This window comes from Barbus barbus (assembly GCF_936440315.1).
Source record: "Barbus barbus genome assembly, chromosome: 13".
In the NCBI taxonomy this organism is placed as follows: Eukaryota; Metazoa; Chordata; class Actinopteri; order Cypriniformes; family Cyprinidae; genus Barbus; species Barbus barbus.
The window spans coordinates 21501407-21522500 of NC_136741.1; the positions used below are offsets into that span (position 1 = coordinate 21501407).

Below are 21094 nucleotides of genomic sequence, written 5' to 3' on the forward strand. Positions count from 1 at the left end.
AAACCTTTTACATTTTTTCAAGAAAATTAGATTTCAAATAAATACTATTCTTTTGAACTTTCTATTCATCAAAAAATGCAGAAAAAATAATTATTTCCACAAACATAATATAGATTAGAAATAATTTCTAAAGCGACACTGACGTAATGGTTGCTGAGAATTCAGTTTTGCCATCACAAGAATAAATACTTTTAATCGTTACAATATTTCACTAAATTAGTATTTTAACTGTATTTTTGATCAAATAAATGTAGCCTGCAGAGTGTAAGAGACTGCAGCAAAATGTTACATGGCATGTTACAATATTCTAACATTAAATATTGCACTGAAATACACGAAGATGGAAAATATGATGAGGTAAAGAAATAAATGAAATGGGAAAATGTAAAAAAAGAAAAGAAAAAATAGAACAGGGGTGATGTAGCATATATACAATTTAAATATTTACAATTCACACGACGAAAACTATAATTTTACATTTCTAAATCCTGGTTCTGCACGGACGTTTAGTGCGGATTATTCCAGGGGGGATGTGATCCTGAACGCCCCCTGCCGGAAGTGCACTGTACTGCGGCGCTGGAGTTTCCTGTTGAATTTCCCTGTCGAGCGCAACAGGAACTTCCAGCCCGAGCTGCGCCTGCGACAGCACTCACCGCGAGCAGGATTCCTCCGCAAACTCCCTCAACTACTCCAAACCGCCGCAGATTAACCACCGAAAACAGCTTTACGAGTTACCTTCATCCTCTCAGCCACATCAGAACTGGACACCACAACGGAAAATGCATGAATGAGTAGTTGAAGCGGATTGTTTGTCCTGGAAAACTCAAGTAAGGCTGGGTAGAGCGCAGCTTTGACTTTCTTTCATTCTGGGTGTTGTCTTTTTTTCAACCGCTGTCTCTGTAGTTAGTCAGTCAAACAGTCGCCGTTCGCGTAGTTTTGTTCTAAAATATGTTCATGTTTTAGTATGTGCAAGACCGAATGGAAAGGTATTGTTGGGTTGAATTCCTTAGAGTTGGTTGAAGTTTTACGTCGTGGGTGAGGTGGGCCTGCACGCGACTGCTCGTATGAAGACGCGACGCGACAAATTGGAACGCTCCCATTAAAATAAACCAGGTTGTCTGAGCTGCAAACGCGAGAGAACGCGTCGGAGCTTGGAATGTGTGAGTTATGCCGCGGAGTTGGGGTGAAATATGGATAGATGTATTGAGTAGTTGTGTTTCTGTATGTTATCGAACCGTAAGTAATGTTATTTTGAGATCTTGATGCTATTTATTGTGTCCTAACCTTTTAGATATGAGAGATTTTTTTAATGCTTGTCTATTAGATACACTCTCCCATAAGATCATTTTTTTCTGTATGTCTGTGTAATAAATCTGCACATCCTTTTGGGGCAAAATGATCCAGATATATATAAAATATGGGGCTTAAAATATTGGCTTGACACCTATATCTGTAGTTGTTGTCTTGAGGAGCGTCTCGCTGCAGCCCACAAGATCCAGGGGGAGTGGCTGTATCCAGATCCAACTCCTCCCACCTTACATATACCTAAACCAGGGCTGTCCAAACTCGGTGCTGGAGGGCCGGTGTCCTGCGGAGTTTAGCTCCAACTTGCCTCAACACACCTGCATGGAAGCTTCTAGTTTGCCTAGTAAGAGCTTGATTAGCTGCTTCAGGTGTGCTTGGTTAGGGTTGGAGCTAAACTCTGCAGGACACCGGCCCTCCAGGACCGAGCTTGGACACCCCTGACCTAAACCTACCCATCTCCACCCCCTGATCCCTAAACCCACCCCATCTCCACCCCCTAGATGTGGATCCAACCACGCACCCTGGATGTTGTGGACTGCAGCGAGCCCTACTTAGTTGTCTTTGAAACGGTTGCTGAATGTGTTCAAGTATATGCAAATATTGCACTTGAGAAATAAATAATTCAATAATTTAACATCCTAGAATGGTGAACATATATAATATGTTCCTTACGTATGTTTAATTGTGCTATTTTACATTACGTTTTAAGATTAATGTTTAAAGAAACTGAAACAATCCTGGTTGAGCAGCCTTCTAGTCAGAGCAATCAACTTCAGTTAATCAGAGCACTGTAAACTTTCAGATTCTTTTAAAACCCTGTCAATTTGTTTCTTCAGTGCAGATTAAGACCAAACATGGATTAAACCGTGCTGTCAGGGGTGGTTTCCATCGAAAATCTCTTTAGTCTAGAACTAGGCTTAGTCTACGTCTGTAAACCAATTCTATTGTGTCGGTTTTAATCCACTTCTTTTTCGACTGAAAATGGCTTAAAGACAGAAAAGAAATGGAAAATTTGCTGGAGGTCAGTGGGATTGTTGGAAGTTCAGGCTGGCCGTTCATCAGCCCACACCCTTTTGAGATTCTGATAATGATGCTTTAGGAAGTCATTTGTTCCTCTGTGGCAGTGGGTTTTATGATTCAGCAGATCATTTAGAGCCATCAACAAACAAAGACCATAAGTCATGCATTTCTACTGGCAAAATCTGCAGGGTGTTCTTCTGACCGTATGCGTATGCAAAAGTTTGTTAAAACATATGGACCCTTATTTTTTATTACCATTTTTTAAAAGTGTATATTTACAGACTTATACTTTTTTATTTTTTAACCTTGGCATTAAATAACAGGTTAACACTGCTGTGGCTGCATGAAGGAGTGACAGCAATGTAAAAAGGTGATTTGTCATTTGATTGGGTGTTCGTTATTCATTAATTTTACTAGGGCGAATAAGCAGAGGGCTGCATCACAACAGTTTTGAAAGCTCTGTGTGCCTGCCTCTAGGAGGTGAAATGCAGCAGTCATACGCCAATGTTGGAGATAGTGGAAGAGCATCTTTAGGCTTAAAAGATTCAACCAAGTCGGTCACAAGTCTACTTGATGTACTTGAAAAATGTTTGTGTAATGCAGCAGAATATTCTGTTCATCACATTCAAATTTTTTCACATTCGTTTTTTTTGTGTGCATATTGAGATGTGAAAGTGGCACATGTCAGAGTTGTGTGTTTTCAGTAAGAGAGCTCACCAGGGTGTGCTGCAAGTTGTGAAGTTTTTTTTTGTACATGTGTGAGTGTGAAGACACAAACATTTCAAGGAGGAAGATGCTGTGCAGCAGGCGTTAAATCTGCAGAGAATGTGGTGCGAAAGAATGTGGTGCCTTTTTCATCCTGTGTGTAGCTGGAGTTGAGGTCATGTTTTGGCATGGTCGGATATTATCTCTCAACACTGGTGGAAATCATCTTCTTAGTGTGTAAGAGAGCCGCTGTTCTTTAATACTGACTTAGAAGACATCAGAGTAAAAGAGCTTAGGGCAGACGGCCAGACCAGGGCATATGGGGTGTCACTGAACAAAATAAGTCTCAGGGAATGTTTAGCCTGGATGTTTTATGATGGTTTTGATATTTTTCGATTTTCATTGGACTTTGTGACTTCAGAAGGGACAGTTCACCTGAAATTGAAAATTCTATGATTTACTCACCCTCAAATCTGTGTGAGTTTCTTTCTTCTGCTAAACACAAAAGATGATATTTTAAATAATGTGGGTAACCAACATCTGGTCCCCATTGACTTCCATAGTATTTTTTCCCTTAATTAATATGGAAGTCAGTATATTCAACAGAAGAAAGAAGGTTTGGAATAACTTGATAGTGAGTAAAAGATAACAATCTCAATTTTTGGATGAACTATACCTTCAAGTGTTTTTCTTGCATTTCAGGTTGTGATTCATGCAATCCTCTACATTGCGAGTAAATCTTCACTCTGGGCAACTAAATGATGTCTAATATTAGCCAATGGCTAATAAATTCTCTGATTTTACTCGCTAGTGTGTGAGTTGGAAGCTAAGTATAAGTTTAGCACAAATATATTTTCACTCACCGAACACTCTGACTGAGTGCTTCAGAGTTTCACTCCCCTTCAAGCGATCTGTGCTATTTTTCATGTTTATCGGAATGGATGTGCAACGCACCTGTATTTGACGTACCATAAACTCTAGTGTGAAGGCGCACGACTTGCCATCACTTTCTCACACACACGCCGAAAGAGAGAGAAGAATTTTTAAGAACTGCCGCTTTCTCTGGTAGTGGGCGGAACTAATACTCAAACGGCAATTTCATTGACTGGTGCCTATTTTGATTTCAGCAAATCAATTCGAGCGAACACACACACACACACACACACACAACCTGATTAATATTCATGAACCCAGCAGCTCATTAATCCTTAGTGCGTTATATTGTTCTTAATAGTAGAATTCTTATCATTATTATCTTATCAGTATTTTGTTAGTTTTTTCCCATTTTTTTTTTTTTTACAGAACCACTGAATGACCAAAAAAGCAGCACCACCACCAGTCCTAAGTTAAGTTAAAATGACTAATGTGCATCATACATGGTTATCAAGATTTAATTCTAATTACTAAAGTTCTATCATTAAATAATACTTGAATATCATATTATAATGCTTCACTGACTGATGTTAAGAGTGTACTTTCAGATATTTAAAAAAACTGTGCCATTTTATTTTTATTTGATCAGTCTGGCGAGTAAACTAAAAAATGTACTAGCCAATGGCGATGCAATTCAAGTACTGCTCACTGCAGAGCCAAATGACCTCCAGCTCCACCTCTGTGTGAAGTAATGGGTGGAGTTATGTTTAGTGATAGGGTAAGGGGTAGGGTTAGGGTGTGGTTAGGTGTCTATCTCCACCCATTATCTCCAGCGAGTGGGAGCTAGAGCTCCAGCTCCTCCCATTTGGCTCTGCAGCGAGCACCCTCTCATTCAATTGCCAAGGTGTCCGTAGAGGGTTGGATTCATGTAATGCTCAGAATCAGTGTCTTATTTCCACTCTGCCTGTCAAACTGGAGACAGTCCAGTGACAAATGACATCCAAGTTCAACGTCCAATGTTGTTATCGTTGAATTGGTTTAGCAGTCTCCCAAGTATTTTGTGTAGTCACAATCAGCATCAAGTCTGGTTCACTTTATAGCTCATTCTGACCTAGAAGCTCTAAGTTAGACAGTAAGAAATCATCTGATTAACATCAGAATAACAAACCACTCCACCATATTTAGCAAAAGGAATCGTATTTTACCAAAGTTGTGAATGTCTTTCTAAATTGTGATAAAAAAAAAAAAGACAGTGTGCTTCAAAATATTAGTGGGCTGCATGCAAATACAAACTTTCAGCCAGTTTAGTGCGATTCATGTATAAAGGATTATTATAATGGAATCAAAAGCATACAACGCATCCAGTTTAGTTTGATTCGTAACAAACAACTCTTAGGAGCTGGTAGTTTAAAGTGAATCAAAAATATGCAGCACAAACTCTGTATTCTGTCGCAAAATGCATAGTTTCATCATCTTTTGAAAGTTCCAAGGCTTTTGCTAAAACTACAGATTGAACTTCTGCATTTTTATATTTCCACCCTAATTCTGGTCATCGAAAAGAACAGATAGAGATTAAGAGACCAAATGTTTTATCAAGTTTTCTAATACTGTCCCTATTTGTTTGACTGTGCTTGATAATTACCTGGCCCACTGAGAAATGCTCAGGTGTGTCAAGCCTGTGGAATGATTGTGGTCTCTAAACATCATTGCACTGCTTTATCTGCAGTGGTCTGATGGAGCTAAACATGTAATTCCCAAGGACCGGACCTCTAGGCCTAATAAATCTGGTTTACAGCCATTGAGTAATGGCGAAAGACAAGATTGCATGGCAGAATGTTTTTAGAAGAATGTGTCATCTGAAAAATGAGATCAGGGAACTACTGCAGTTAAAAAGAGGAACGATGTTCAGCTTACTTAAGACAACTTCCTATTTGCCTCACAGCTATTAAGAAGGGTTGTTTAGATCCAAAAATTGGATTTATGGATTGTGATCATTTAGATCCGCATTATATTTGAAGCAAGTGAACCTAGAGTGAAATGTGTTAGACTTTTTAATCAGCTAGCCTACAGTGTTTGTTCAGTTTTCACAGATAAAATCACAATATTGAACTGACATGTTTTGTTGTCCACAACCTCTTACCCACTTCCTTTTTGATGAAAGATACTGACCTTCACAGTTTCATGCTGTGTTAAGATTAAAAAAAGAATTGCTTTGTTTTGGAAATTTAAGGGACAGTAGTTTGCGTCCTGCAAAGATTAGCTGCTCATTTATGAATATTCATAATATTGGTTTAATAATGGAGCTGCCAGAAATGGGTGTAACATGCCTTAGGAAATTATACACCAGCTATAACTGTACATTCCTGCTCAGTAAGGGCGTAGTAACCGTGTGATTTCAGTTCTGAGTTACATCACTTTTATTTGTGTAGATCTCAGTTCATTGTCAAAGATCAGATTGTTGAGATGCATTTCTGTTTGGGTTTGATGGGTTCTGTTAGAGCTGCATTATGACAAGTTATAATGATTGATTTTAAAAAGGTACAAAAGGTGCAGGGCACTGGGACATTATTTACCCCTAAAGCATTTTTTTTTTTTTTTTAGCTGTAATTGCAATGTTTTTTTGAAGGTTAAAATTAGATGGAGATATGTGGGAGATGTATCATTTATCTTTTTACAGCTAAAGAACCTAAACCCACAACAACACTGACCAAACAAATAAATATAGTAAACAGTATGATTAAAAAAAGACAAATTGTGTCTGTGTTTTTGCCACAGAAATGTTTCATTATGTACGGAAAGCAATACTCTTTCTCCCGCTCTCTCTCTCCCTTACAAACGCACACACATACAGTAGTATACGGACACACACGCAACAGAAACGTGCTGTCAGCGCTGCTCTGATGATTTTAACATTAAAATAGTTTAGCTATTTAAAGCTACTTGACATTTCTCACAAGCGAGGTAATAACTGTGGTGCTCTTGAAGAAGATGAACTTTTCGCTATTTAACAGTTTCGCTATTAGTAGAGAGTATGCGTTTATTTTTTTTCGTAATAGACATTAATTCAGTTTAATCTTTAAACGCTATCCCTTCTGCCCCACCCCTGTCTGCCAAACAAAGTAGTCCCTACCTGTTTATGTTCTTCAGGAAGTCAGTCTACAGGTGGCTTATATTTATAGTTTTCTCTGCATATTGCACAGATTTTAACAATAAAACAATTGATGCTCTTCAGCTTCAATTGAGCGTGTACGATTTGCATTTTGAAGTACAGCTGCTCAGTCAAAAGCAGCTTTCAGTGTCATCCACAGCAGTGTGTGGCTGATAACATCACTGTGTTTCTCTCAGCCCATCTCCATTTCCTCTGCCTGCATGGCGTTTCCTCTTTTGATGTCCTTTAATTGTCTGTCAGTCACTTCTGTATGCTTGTGGCCAGTATTAGTTTCAGCAACAAGCAATTTGTCTTTCCATGCTAAATGTGAAACTGCAGCAAAACATGACACACAATCACAGCCAAGCAGATGATGTTTGTTTAATTTACAGACTCTGGACCCGTAAAAACGATAATCTAAATCATTGTATCACAGTGATTCATTTTCAATGTAATACTATTTGGGAATTTTTCGCAATTTAATCTCTGTCACAGCATATAGAGCATTCCTCTATACAAGGAAGATGTGTTTTTTTTGTTTTTTGTGCATCATGCCAGATTGGCACACGTGACGGTACGAGGTTTTGCCCCATAAGGGGAAGAGAAGAAGTAGGAGAGCACTTTCATTCTTACAGTTGACGTTGTGAGGTGTGAAAAAGTTGCCCGGTTGCAAAGATAAGGGACAGTTTTTTGGTTGTTTTGAGGTGTTATTTTTTCCTGTCAGCTATAAACATCTTGCTTGCCTTTGCTCTGTTGCTATAGTTTCCAAACATTTACTTTTTATGTTGATGTTTGCCATCTGTGATATCAAATATTAAACATCTTTGACAGTATGATCCAGTATTGCACCAAGAAAAATTTGTGAATGCTCCTTTTCTGATTCATTTATCACTTTTAAAATGGAAAGTATGCGTTTTGTTCTAGAGTGATGGCATCTACGGTGACTCTGGAAGATGCTCTGTCCAATGTGGACCTGCTGGAGGAGCTGCCACTTCCAGATCAGCAGCCTTGTATCGAGCCTCTGCCCTCCTCGCTCATTTACCAGGTAACAACTGACCTAGATCTTCAGTGTATTTATATAAACCCAAAATACCTGAAGACAGTGCATAACCAGGCCTTTTCGTTTTACCACCGTTAGCCCAACTTCAACACCAACTTTGAGGACCGCAATGCTTTTGTGACAGGCATTGCCCGCTACATCGAGCAGGCTACCGTCCACTCCAGCATGGTAAGATCTTCTCAACATTTCCACACAAACAGGCAGCTGTTCAACTCCACTTTCACTAGCTAACCTTCTTTAAATCACTAAACCTCGACTCCATCACAGCTTCGTTGAGCTGACCTTGACTGTCCAATCCAGTCCATCAAGCCAGCCCTCAGGAAGCCTTGCTAAAGGAGTCTGTCTGGGGCTTGAATGGAATTAAGAGAGCCCATTAGAGTCTCTCATTGTCCGAGTTCACCATTTGAGGAACATGGCCAAGCTGAGTGGGCTGCTCTGAATGGTTTTTGTATTGAATGTGAACTGCTGTGGGCTTTATTAGTGAGAGGTAATAGCTGTCAGGGACTGTTTGGCATCATTGAGGAGTTGAAAACTTTACACACACACACGCACAAAGTCTCAGAGTGACTACGAAAGAGTGTTTTTGTTACTCTAGGGAAGATTTTCTCCAAAGTTTCTTGTTAAGATCTTAAGATTAAGTGGGTTAATCTGTTCTTTGGCATTACATTCATCATGAGATAAAGGTTTATTGTAGAAGCTGCATTTGATGTATAAATTGGGCTTCAAAATTCTGAGGTCACTAGTCCAGAAATCCATTTATTTTGCATTATTGTAATTATTATTATTTAGTTATTTATATGTACTTATTGTAATTATTTAATAGAATGTTGAATTAAAAAATAAATGATTAAATAATTAAATAAATGATTTATAAAATAAATGATTGAATTCTAAAATGACAATTTAAGATACCTGAAAAAATTGACAGTATTAAAATGTTTTTATAAATTATCGTTTATCATTTATTTAGTATAGTTTAACCAAGTTTTAACCTTGAAAATAGTGTAGATTAAATCCCTAAATATTTCTGCATTTTTACTTTATTATTAGTTTTTGTTCATTATAAAGTAAAGTCGTGACGTATTGTCAAGTATGGTGACCCATACTCGAAATTGGTGCTCTGCGTTTAAACCATCCAAGTCCAACCATACACACAGCAGTGAGTAGTGAACAAATGCACACACACACACACACACACACCGTGAACACACACCCGGAGCAGTGGGCAGCCATGCTGCGGCGCCCGGGGAGCAATTGGGGGTTCGGTGCCTTGCTCAAGGGCACCTCAGTCGTGGTATTGAGGGTGGAGAGAGTGCTGGACATTCCCTCCCCCCACCTGCAATTCCTGCCGGCCGGGGGCTCGAACTCGCAACCTTTCGATTACGAGTCCGACTCTCTAACCATTAGGCCACGACTTCCCTTTTTATTCTAAAACTATTTGGTATAATACTTTATTTAGATAAAACTCCAGATTTTCAGTGTGGCCTAAAGGGATAGTTCACCCAAAAATGAAAATTCTGTCATTATTTGCTCACCCTCATGTCGTTACCAACTCATAAGACCTTCGTTTGGATTCAGAACACAAATTAAGATATATTTGATGAAATCCGAGAGCTTTCTGACCCTGCATAGACAGCAACGTATCTAAAATGTTCCCAGGTCCAGAAAGGTAGTAAGGACACCGTTAAAATAGTCCATCCTTGTGACATCAATGGTTCAACCGTAATTTTATAAAGTGACGAGAATGCTTTTTTTATGTACAAAGAAAACAAAAATAACAACTTTATTCAACAATTCTTCAAAATATCTTCAAAAATATATTAATGTGTGTCCCGAAGATAAACGAAAGCCTTTGGAAGAACATGAGAGTGAGTAATTAATGACAGAATTGTCATTTTTGGGTGAACTATCCCTTTAATCTTTTGGACCCCACTGTATGTAGAATATATTTTGTATGTATTATAATTTCATGTTCAACTTTTGCTGTGTTACAGAATGAAATGTTGGAGGAAGGACAGGAGTATGCCGTGATGCTGTATACCTGGAGGAGCTGTTCAAGAGCTATTCCTCAGGTAAATTAGTCAAGCCTAAAGCTGCTCTGAAAAACTCACAATGCCATCAACACAGATTGGAAGTATGTTGTTTTGACCCTCTCCATCTGTCCCTCTCTCAGGTGAAGTGTAATGAACAGCCCAACAGAGTGGAGATCTATGAGAAGACAGTGGAGGTGCTCGAGCCTGAAGTCACTAAATTAATGAACTTCATGTACTTTCAGGTAAAGATCAAAACTATTTTCTAGATTTTAATACAAGATGTTTTAAGATACACTAATGCTTCTCTCATTTTACTTCGTTCTCAGAGGACAGCAATAGATCGCTTCTGTGGGGAAGTGCGTCGACTGTGTCACGCTGAGCGGAGGAAGGACTTTGTGTCTGAAGCCTATCTGCTCACACTGGGGAAGTTCATCAACATGTTTGCAGTGCTGGACGAACTTAAGAATATGAAGTGCAGCGTCAAAAACGATCACTCCGCCTACAAGAGGTAACCGCAGATTGCTCTCTGTGAGCCTCAGTTTTGCATCTAGCCTCATCATTAATACATTTATCCTCTAGATGGCAGTCATTCTACATCTGGTTTCTTCTGGTCCGTGTTATCACTGTAGTATACCCACTTTTTTGGTGCTTCTTAGGCATTTTACAGACATTTCAGATTAAGAAAATATTTTATGCATTGTATTTTCCAGTATGACTTGTTTTGTTTAAGGCAAATTAATACTTTTATTCAGCAAGAATGCATTAAATTGGTCAAAACTGACATTAAATATATTTAAAATGTTACAAAATAAATATTTCAATGTTTTGATATTTATATTTCAATTGAATGCTGTTCTTTTGAACTTTCAGTTCAATAAAAATGTCCTGATAAAAAGGATTATGGTTTCCACAAAAATGTCAACATTAATACTAATAAGAATAAATGTTTCTTGAGCACTAAATCAGCATGATTATTGAAGATGATCAGCAATGATTTCTGAAATTGACTGAAATAATGGCTGCTGAATGGGACGGGATGTCGTTAGTGATATATTTTTGTTCATTAGCTGCATACTCATTATCTTATACAGTATTTGTTGAAATAGCCATACAAGAGTCCACAGTGTCAAATAAAGTTATGATAGATGGAACAGAGATGCTGCACATCTATGTGTCGTCAAGACACTAGATCTGTATAGTTTTATGACCCCTGTTCTTTCAAGGTGTTCGTGTGAGTTGGTGTATCTGCGTAGATTTGAGTTTATTTTCAGTGTGCCCACACGCTGAACACACTTAATGAAATGTCAGATTTGTCACCCCATCCAGTTTTTCCACCTCCTGTCTTCAAACGCTTTTCTCGTCATTCTCTTGCTGTCTCTCTCTATGTCTCTGTCTTTTGTATTGTGTTTTTCTTTCTAGGTCTCAGTGTTACAGATTTTAGTTTTTCCTGCTGGCCAGTAGATCAGATTTATTTTTACATTTTCACTGTCCCCTCCATAAAAACGAAAGCAACATATTTTTATAAGTGTCAGACAATAATTGTATTTGTCTTATAAAAGTATCTATGTGTAATTGTTTGTCATAGTGACATATAGTGTTTAAACTGCCCTGATTGTGATATTTTCTGTGTTTGTCTTTCTCTTCTTTGCTTATGTTTTTCTCTGTCTGTACATCAGAGCTGCCCAGTTCCTGAGGAAAATGTCTGAGCCATCCTCCATTCAGGAGTCTCAGAACTTATCCATGTTCCTGGCCAACCACAACAAGATCACTCAGGTACAGCACCATCTTCTGTAAACTATCACTTGATACTGAGAAAATGCATTAACTATAAATTATCTAAACAAACAAGGAGTGTCAATGCGGGAAGTCGTGGCCTAATGATTAGAGAGTCGGACTCGTAATCCAAAGGTTGCGGGTTCGAGTCTCGGGCCGGCAGGGATTGTAGGTGGGGGGAGTGAATGTCCAGCGCTCTCTCCACCCTCAATACCACGACTGAGGTGCCCTTGAGCAAGGCACCGAACCCCCAACTGCTCCCCGGGCGCCGCAGCAATATGGCTGCCCACTGCTCCGGGTGTGTGTTCACGGTGTGTGTGTGTGTTTACTGCTGTGTGTGTGCACGTTGGATGGGTTAAATGCAGAGCACGAATTCCGAGTATGGGTCACCATACTTGGCTGTATGTCACTTCACTTAATTAGTTTTGCAACTGTAGTGAAGACATATTTGTGTTTTATGTAGACCAGCTCCTGAACACTGACATTCACTAAATTGACTTCAAGTCCCTGGAGATTGCAGCATAATAAACACAAATACGTGCAGCGGTGCTTACGACATGTTCTGTGTATGAGTTGCTGATATTGACAGGCGTCTCTGCTTCAGTCCCTACAGCAACAGCTTGAAGTGATTAACGGATTTGATGAGCTGTTGGCAGACATTGTTAACCTGTGCGTGGACTTCTACGAAAACAAGATGTACCTCACCCCCAGTGAGAAACACATGCTACTCAAAGTAAGCATATATTTTTTTTATGGTTTTGAAATAAATATTTTGTGCTCACCAAGGTCTGCATTTATTTGTTCACAAACACAGTAAAAACTACAATTTTGATTAAAATTATTACATTTTAAAATATATTTTCTATTTTAATGTACATTTGGGCAAAAAAGTATTTAGTCAGCCACCAATTGTGCAAGTTCTCCCACTTAAAAAGATGAGAGAGGCCTGTAATATTCATCATAGGTACACTTCAACTATGAGAGACAGAATGGGGGGGAAAGAATCCAGGAAATCACATTGTAGGATTTTTAATGAATTAATTGGTAAATTCCTCGGTAAAATAAGTATTTGGTCACCTACAAACAAGCAAGATTTCTGGCTCTCACAGACCTGTAACTTCTTCAAGAGGCTCCTCTGTCCTCCACTCGTTACCTGTATTTATGGCACCTGTTTGAACTCGTTATCAGTATAAAAGACACCTGTCCACAACCTCAAACAGTCACACTCCAAACTCCACTATGGCCAAGACCAAAGAGCTGTCGAAGGACACCAAAAACAAAATTGTAGACCTGCACCAGGCTGGGAAGACTGAATCTGCAATAGGCAAGCAGCTTGGTGTGAAGAAATCAACTGTGGGAGCAATTACTAGAAAATGGAAGACATACAAGACCACTGATAATCTCCCTCGATCTGGGGCTCAACGCAAGATCTCACCCCGTGGGGTCAAAATGATCACAAGAACGGTGAGCAAAAATCCCAGAACCACACGGGGGGACCTAGTGAATGACCTGCAGAGAGCTGGGACCAAAGTAACAAAGGCTACCATCAGTAACACACTACGCCGCCAGTGACTCAAATCCTGCAGTGCCAGACGTGTCCCCCTGTTTAAGCCAGTTCATGTCCGGGCCCGTCTGAAGTTTGCTAGAGAGCATTTGGATGATCCAGAAGAGGATTGGGAGAATGTCATATGGTCAGATGAAACCAAAATATTACTTTTTGGTAAAAACTCAACTCGGCGTGTTTGGAGGAGAAAGAATGCTGAGTTGCATCCAAAGAACACCATACCTACTGTGAAGCATGGGGGTGAAAACATCATGCTTTGGGGCTGTTTTTCTGCAAAGGGACCAGGACGACTGATCCGTGTAAAGGAAAGAATGAATGGGGCCATGTATCCTGAGATTTTGAGTGAAAACCTCCTTCCATCAGCAAGGGCATTGAAGATGAAACGTGGCTGGGTCTTTCAGCATGACAATGATCCCAAACACACCGCTCGGGCAACGAAGGAGTGGCTTCGTAAGAAGCATTTCAAGGTCCTGGAGTGGCCTAGCCAGTCTCTAGTTGAAAGTCCGTGTTGCCCAGCGACAGCCCCAAAACATCACTGCTCTAGAGGAGAGCTGCATGGAGGAATGGGCCAAAATACCAGCAACAGTGTGTGAAAACCTTGTGAAGACTTACAGAAAACGTTTGACCTCTGTCATTGCCAACAAAGGGTATATAACAAAGTATTGAGATGAAGTTTTGTTATTGACCAAATACTTATTTTCCACCATAATTTGCAAATAAATTCTTTAAAAATCCTACAATGTGGTTTCCTGGATTCTTTCCCCCCATTCTGTCTCTCATAGTTGAAGTGTACCTATGATGAAAATTACAGGCCTCTCTCTCATCTTTTTAAGTGGGAGAACTTGCACAATTGGTGTCTGACTAAATACTTTTTTGCCCAACTGTATTTTAAAATGTAATTTAGTCCTCTGAAGTCAAAGCTGAATACTCAGCAGCCATTACTCCAGTCTTCAGATGATCCTTCAGAAAAAAATCATTCTAAAATGTTGATTTAATGCTCTTTTTAAAAATAAATAAATATTGAAAACCGTGGTATAACAAATATTCAAAATATTTTTGAGCCATTCAATTTTTTTTTTCAGGATTCCTTGGTGAATTGAAAATGTAAAAGAACTGCATTTATTTGAAGCAGAGATATTTTGTATTAAAAAATTTTTAGTGTCAGTTTTGATCAATTGAACGTGTTCTTGCTAAATAAAAAAATAAATGTATTAAAGAAAATGACTCGTGCCAAAATATATGGTATATTTGCTATTACAAAAAGTAGGAAAAAAATGGCACTGTATTTCTAGTTAAGGATGGTACTCTGTTATTGCTAATATTTCTTAAACTTTTGACAATATTAAATGTGAATCTTGATATTTATGTATCATAATCTTATCACTAAGTAGATTGCTGTTTAATGTAAAGATCAAGATATTAAGGGTTTTTACACCAGTTTTTCACATAGTTTTGTGTGTGACCATGTCTTGTAGGTGATGGGCTTTGGTCTCTATCTCATGGATGGAACCAACAGCAGCATCTACAAATTGGATGCTAAGAAGAGAATCAACCTCACGAAAATTGACAAGTTTTTCAAGGTGCGTGTCTGTCTGTGTGCTTTTAATAATATATAAATGGTCATAAAATCTCTGACCTTCACAAGTAGAAATGCATTTGAGATGCATGTTAATGCCTGGTGTAAACCAGAATCTGTCTCATCTGGCCATTTATGTTGGGATCACGTGAGGAGGATTTTAATTTGATTTGACCTTCTGCCCTGTCCCTACAGCAATTGCAGGTAGTGCCTCTGTTCGGTGACATGCAGATTGAGCTGGCCCGCTATATCAAAACCAGTGCTCACTATGAGGAAAACAAATCCAGGTGGGTGTCCTAGGATGCCGTACTTAAATGTGCACGCTGTATATGCAGATGCAAGAGTAGATAACCCAATTTTTTTTAAATACATTTTTAATAATTTACTGGTTTTACTTTTCCAAGACACTGCAATAAATGGAGAACTGAGATTGCAAAAGCATCAAAAAAGTTTTATAAAATTCTATATGTCCACATGCTGTTGTTTGAAGAATATTTAGCAAGAAAGAATTTCAGGACAAATGTTGTTATATTTACTGGACCCTTCAATGTTTTAATTGCCTGGCCTCCTCTATCCTCTAGGTGGTCGTGCACATCTGCAGGCAGTAGCCCCCAATATAATATCTGTGAGCAGATGATTCAAATCCGTGAAGACCACATGCGCTTCATTTCTGAGCTGGCTCGCTACAGCAACAGTGAGGTAAAAGGTTTTTAAAAAACAAAACACTGTCTTTTCTTCACCGTCTTAATAAACAAATGCAGTGCAGACTCCCCAGTTGGCATGCACTGACTCATACTGCCAATGACGTTAGGGGATGAAATGTCTATTACCTAATATGCCAAATGACTTGCTATTTCTAAACATAAGACCTCTGATGAATTTTGTTTTCTGAGTAGTTCTTTGATTCAGAAATTCAAGCAGTTGTTTGCTTATTAGGATTGGATTTAAATCACAATTTTGGCTGCAGTAATGTTAATTATTTGATCAAGAATACAGTAAACATTCATGTTGTGAAATAATATTACAATTTGAAATAACCGTTTTCTGTAAAATAACTTTTTATTTTAATACATTTCATAATTAACTATTACTCCAGTCTTCAAAGTCATATCATCCTTCAGAAATCATTCTAATATGCTGATTTTGTGCTCAACCATCATATCTAACTATTATAAAATGGTTATTTTTGTGGAAACCATGACACTTTTTTCAGGATTCTTTGATGAATAGAAATTTCGAAAGAACGGCATTCATTTAAAATAGGATTTATTTCTAGCAATGTGAAGCCTTTAGTATCACTTTTGATTAATTTAATGCATCCTCGCTGCATAAAAGTATTCGTATGATATATTCTACTAGTACTTTAGTTCTTATGATAACTATGGTAAAAATTGGTAATTAAACTGAATAAGCCTCAGCCTAGCGGGTGCTGGAAAAGAAGTGCATTAATGGTGGGAATCATACAGATTAAGGAGAATCAGAAGCTACAGTGGCTTACATTGCCCTTGTTGAGTTAGTTTTTGCTCATGTGAGTAGATTTTATAAATATTCATTAGCCATGGGAGGGCGAACAGCTCTCGCTTCATACATGATTCCCTTTTTCTTGGCTGAATGTATTCAAGCCTCAATCTCAGCAACTTAAGAGTTTGCATTCAGAACCACGGGGGCTATATTCTTACAGATGAATATGGAAATGTGAGAGGAGGAGGCCAGCCTGGGTTTGAATTGAGACATGGCAGCAGCACTATAATGAGAACGTATTGGCAGCCAGAGGACAACTGGGGTCCGTTATCAGTGACAGCAGCCCGGTGACAAGGAGAAACGGGGAGGAATTTGTTTGTTCGTTCCACAGCCCTGGTTGTCAGATGTCAGGGGTTTTGACATGCAGTGCTTGTCTGGTGCTGTCTTGGACTGCTGAAACAAGTGCACATATACAGGGTTTTGGCATTTCCTCCTATGTTTGTTCATTTCGAATGCAGCCCCTGCTTCTGTAGATGCGCCAGGGATCCTGGAGTTTTGTCATTAGCTTGTGTGAAGAGATTTCAGTGGTTCATTAATTTGCTCATTTTCTCTCTAATGATAGTAGTTGTGTTGGATGTTATGTTATCTTGTTTGCTTGCTCTGTCATTGCCTTCTTTTCTCATTTTTGCAGGTAGTGACCGGCTCAGGGCGTCAGGAGGCCCAGAAGACAGACTCTGAATACAGGAAGCTGTTTGATCTGGCTCTGCAGGGTCTGCAGCTGCTCTCTCAGTGGAGTGCTCAGGTCATGGAAGTGGTGAGTGGAATTGTCACACTCATATTTATGTATGTGACCACCAACCAGGAAAAGTTGAACTCCAACTGATGAGCAGTGGTGATTATGTGGGTAACGCATGGCTGGATCCCTGGTTTCATGCTGTTGTCTTATAAATCTGCCTGATAAAAGACAAAGCCCCCCAAAATCACTTAAAAACTGAAGTCTAATAATCTCTAAAAATTGACATGAAACTGAATATCCTGTAATGTTTTGTGCAAAATAAATTTAATTGTTTTAAATTTTGGAATTTTGGAGCAATGGATACTTTTAAAATCGTAGGCATTTAAAATCTTGGATTCAAACCTGGAATTTTATTTATTTATTTATTTTTAATGTTTTTTTTATTGGTTCAGTTTTTGAAGATTTTATTGCCATATGTTATGGTGTGCAATAAAATATTGAGCAGTTTTTTTATATTAAAGTATTTAATATTTTCTATTATTTATGCATCAGTATTCAGCAATGAGCAATTTAAAAAAATATATATTTTTTTATATGTCCTGGTTTCTTTCCCCTCTCTCTGTCTAGTTTCTGGTTACTCTCAACTGTTGTGTTTAATGACAAAATGGCAATAAAATCAAATCAAAACAAAAGCATACACATCACTGGAAAAACTCTCAAACAGGGTGCTCAACAAAAAAATACTGATAACAGAAATAAAAAAAAAAGTTGGCACACCTAAGCTCCAAAAGAGCTACATAATATCTCCAGTCTTCAGACTTACTGAGTCTTTTGTTTTAAGCATCACATCTTTATAAAGTGCCTCCCTTTCAGGCAAGGAAGAAAAAGAAACCATATTACATACACTTAAGATCAACTCTAAAATGTTTTTGTGTTTTGCATAAAGTATACAGTCCTCCAAAAGAAGATTAATGAACATGCCAAATTCTTTGAAACCGTCTATCAGCAGTAACAAACACCAGCCTGTCAAAAGCTCTTTTAATGAGTGCTGTCTAATAGAAGTGTCCAATCTCTGAGAGCTGCTTAATTGAGTTGCTCAAAATGGAAAGATGAATTTTCCTAGAAATGAATTTGCTCAGGTCCTGCTCTATATTTGAGGACAGTCATTCACACCACACACTTCATCAGGCAGAAAGACAACCTGTCGCACATACTAAAGACTAACTAACCTCTAATTTCCAGTATCAGCGACCCACCCATTCCAGACAGCTCTTGAACCTCATTCATTGAATAGATGGGGCCTGTCACTCCCCTGGTGTGCACTCTTTTTTGTTTCCACAAGGCCAGCTATGTTTTCACCTTTCATTTGAATCACTTTAATAGTCAGTTCCAGCTATGCACTTTTTTTTCTCTGAACAAAACATTTTATGCTGTTGTTACCATGGAAACAGCTTGAAACAAGTCCATTCTTGGCAATTAGTAAAATGGATTTTGATATTTGTTGGAAATTAGGCTGGGGATGAAGATGCTGGACCATAGTTTCTGAAATTTGTGAAGTAGCTTTGAAGATAACGTATTTGATTTTTTAAAAATTTGATCATCACAAGCAATTATACATGAATGATTGTAAAATGTTTTCCTTTTGCAGTATTCCTGGAAGTTGGTGCACCCCACTGATAAATACTCCAACAAAGAATGCCCAGACAATGCTGAGGAGTATGAACGTGCCACCAGATACAACTACACCAGCGAAGAGAAATTTGCTCTGGTGGAGGTCAGTACAGCTCAGCTGTGTAGCATTGTAATTATAAACACAAAATAAATGCACAAACATTTTAAAAGTCATTGCACCTCATGACCTCCACTGAAAATTAATTTTTTAGATGATGAACAACAGTGTATTCAGGTTTTTCTAAAATTAATTAACTATACTTTTGAATTCATTTTAATTATTATATATTGTAATTAATTTTAATTTGTAAAATTAATATTTTATTTTATTTTTTAACATTTTAATTTCTTTTGATTATTTAGAATGACTTAAATTTAGTATTTAACTCTGTGTGGGCCTGTGTTTTGAATCAATCCTTCTCTGAATGAACTCACTGAATCATATCGGTGACTGAATTAATCATGAACTTTTGTGATTTAATGTTCATAAACTGTAATTTAGTGTCATTAACTGTGACTGATTGTGTAGCGTGTCTGAAGTGAACTCAGAAGAGTTTGTGTCTGTGTTCTTGATGTGCTTCTGTCTATGTGTTTAGGTCATCGCCATGATAAAGGGCCTGCAGGTGCTTATGGGCCGTATGGAGAGCGTGTTCAACCATGCCATCCGTCACACCATCTACGCATCTCTGCAAGACTTTGCCCAGGTGACACTCAGAGAACCGCTTCGTCAGGCCATCAAGAGAAAGAAGAATGTCATCCAGAGGTACAACAGAGCACCAAACTGAATGATCTTTCTGTCTTACAGCTCTAGTTGTTTAAGTCCGTTTTGGCTGACTGTGACCTTGTTGCAGCGTCCTCCAGGCCATCCGTAAAACCATCTGTGATTGGGAGACTGGCAGAGAGCCACATAATGACCCAGCACTGCGGGGCGAGAAGGACCCTAAAGGAGGATTTGATATCAAAGTTCCTCGTCGTGCCGTAGGACCCTCTAGCACTCAGGTATGCAACTCTGTAATTATCAATACATAGACAATGTAGTAACCCAATTGTACACAGGGCTCGCAAAATTTCAAAATCCTTGGTAGCCCTTCAGGCAGATACTCTTCAGATTTTGGTAGCCCGAAAATTTAACTAGCCCAACTAAAAAAGACCATAAATGTCAATCAAAAACATTTTCAATACACATATCAACGAATATCAAGGAAAGAGTTTTATTTTACTATTTACAGGGTATCTGCAGAATTCTTAAAAATCTATTTAAGGCAATTTATGACTGAGCTAAGTAAACTAGTAAAATCAACACCGTATGAGTGGGGTTGGACAATATCTGTGGTAACATTAAGCCTTAAAATGACATGATTTACGATTCAGATACAGGTTTTCACAAAAACAAAAATCTTATAAATCGGATTTCAGCCTTTAAATCATTTTTATGAAAAGGGATAAGTCAAACATATGAATTATTATATTAATTTAAAACATAAATATTAAATAATCTATAAAATAAAATATCTAAATTGTTTGGATTTTTAGAAGGCACCCCGCATGAAAAAATACTATAGTAATTTATAATAAATACTATTGTGTTTTTGAGCCATGCTATAGTAAAGTGTATTATACTGTATATATTATAGTATTTACAACACTTTAATGAATGGTACAGCATACTGTAGTATTAACTATAGTGAACATATAAACTGTATACTTTACAGTTTACTGTAGTAAAAACTAAAGAATACTAGTGTATTGTAGTATACCCTATAGTACAGTATTGGGTAAAGTAATTTGTTTATATTACTATAGTTGTTATATTACCACAGCATCTATAGAATTACCACAACAAATTAAAGTACTTTACTATAGTATGGTTCTAAAACACTATAGTATTTATTTACTATAAATTACTATAGTATTTCTTCATGTGGGACATTAACTTCTTTCATATTTACAAGTCTTATGTGTTTGCTACGTAAAAACATGGGTCGATCTAAACATAAGATAGGCTTTTTGACCCTGGACTGTTGTTGTGATTTGACGATGACTATTGTTATTGTTTTTTTTTTTCATGCATTCAATATAAAAAATATATTTTTGGAAATGCAAATTCATTCTCTGCCATGAGGTGGCGCTTTAAGAGCGGCAGCTGAAATAAAGCGGTCCGTTCCCTCG

At 38.0% G+C, this 21094-nt stretch overlaps 1 protein-coding gene across 1 annotated transcript in view; it reads left to right on the top strand.

Annotated features, from left to right (window-relative positions):
- Positions 1 to 585: 585 nt before the first annotated feature.
- The window catches only part of LOC306879014 (cytoplasmic FMR1-interacting protein 1 homolog), a 50006-nt gene continuing 29497 nt past the window's right edge, over positions 586 to 21094 (top strand). The window contains exons 1-15 of the mRNA XM_079431676.1: positions 586 to 827; positions 7976 to 8096; positions 8190 to 8279; positions 10106 to 10183; positions 10285 to 10386; positions 10471 to 10652; positions 11821 to 11917; positions 12522 to 12650; positions 14957 to 15061; positions 15253 to 15344; positions 15639 to 15756; positions 17210 to 17332; positions 18903 to 19028; positions 19522 to 19688; positions 19777 to 19924. Of these exons, the coding sequence (XP_079287802.1) occupies positions 7980 to 8096; positions 8190 to 8279; positions 10106 to 10183; positions 10285 to 10386; positions 10471 to 10652; positions 11821 to 11917; positions 12522 to 12650; positions 14957 to 15061; positions 15253 to 15344; positions 15639 to 15756; positions 17210 to 17332; positions 18903 to 19028; positions 19522 to 19688; positions 19777 to 19924 (1674 nt within the window). The 5' untranslated portion in view covers positions 586 to 827; positions 7976 to 7979. The remainder of the gene's footprint in view (positions 828 to 7975; positions 8097 to 8189; positions 8280 to 10105; positions 10184 to 10284; positions 10387 to 10470; positions 10653 to 11820; positions 11918 to 12521; positions 12651 to 14956; positions 15062 to 15252; positions 15345 to 15638; positions 15757 to 17209; positions 17333 to 18902; positions 19029 to 19521; positions 19689 to 19776; positions 19925 to 21094) is intronic.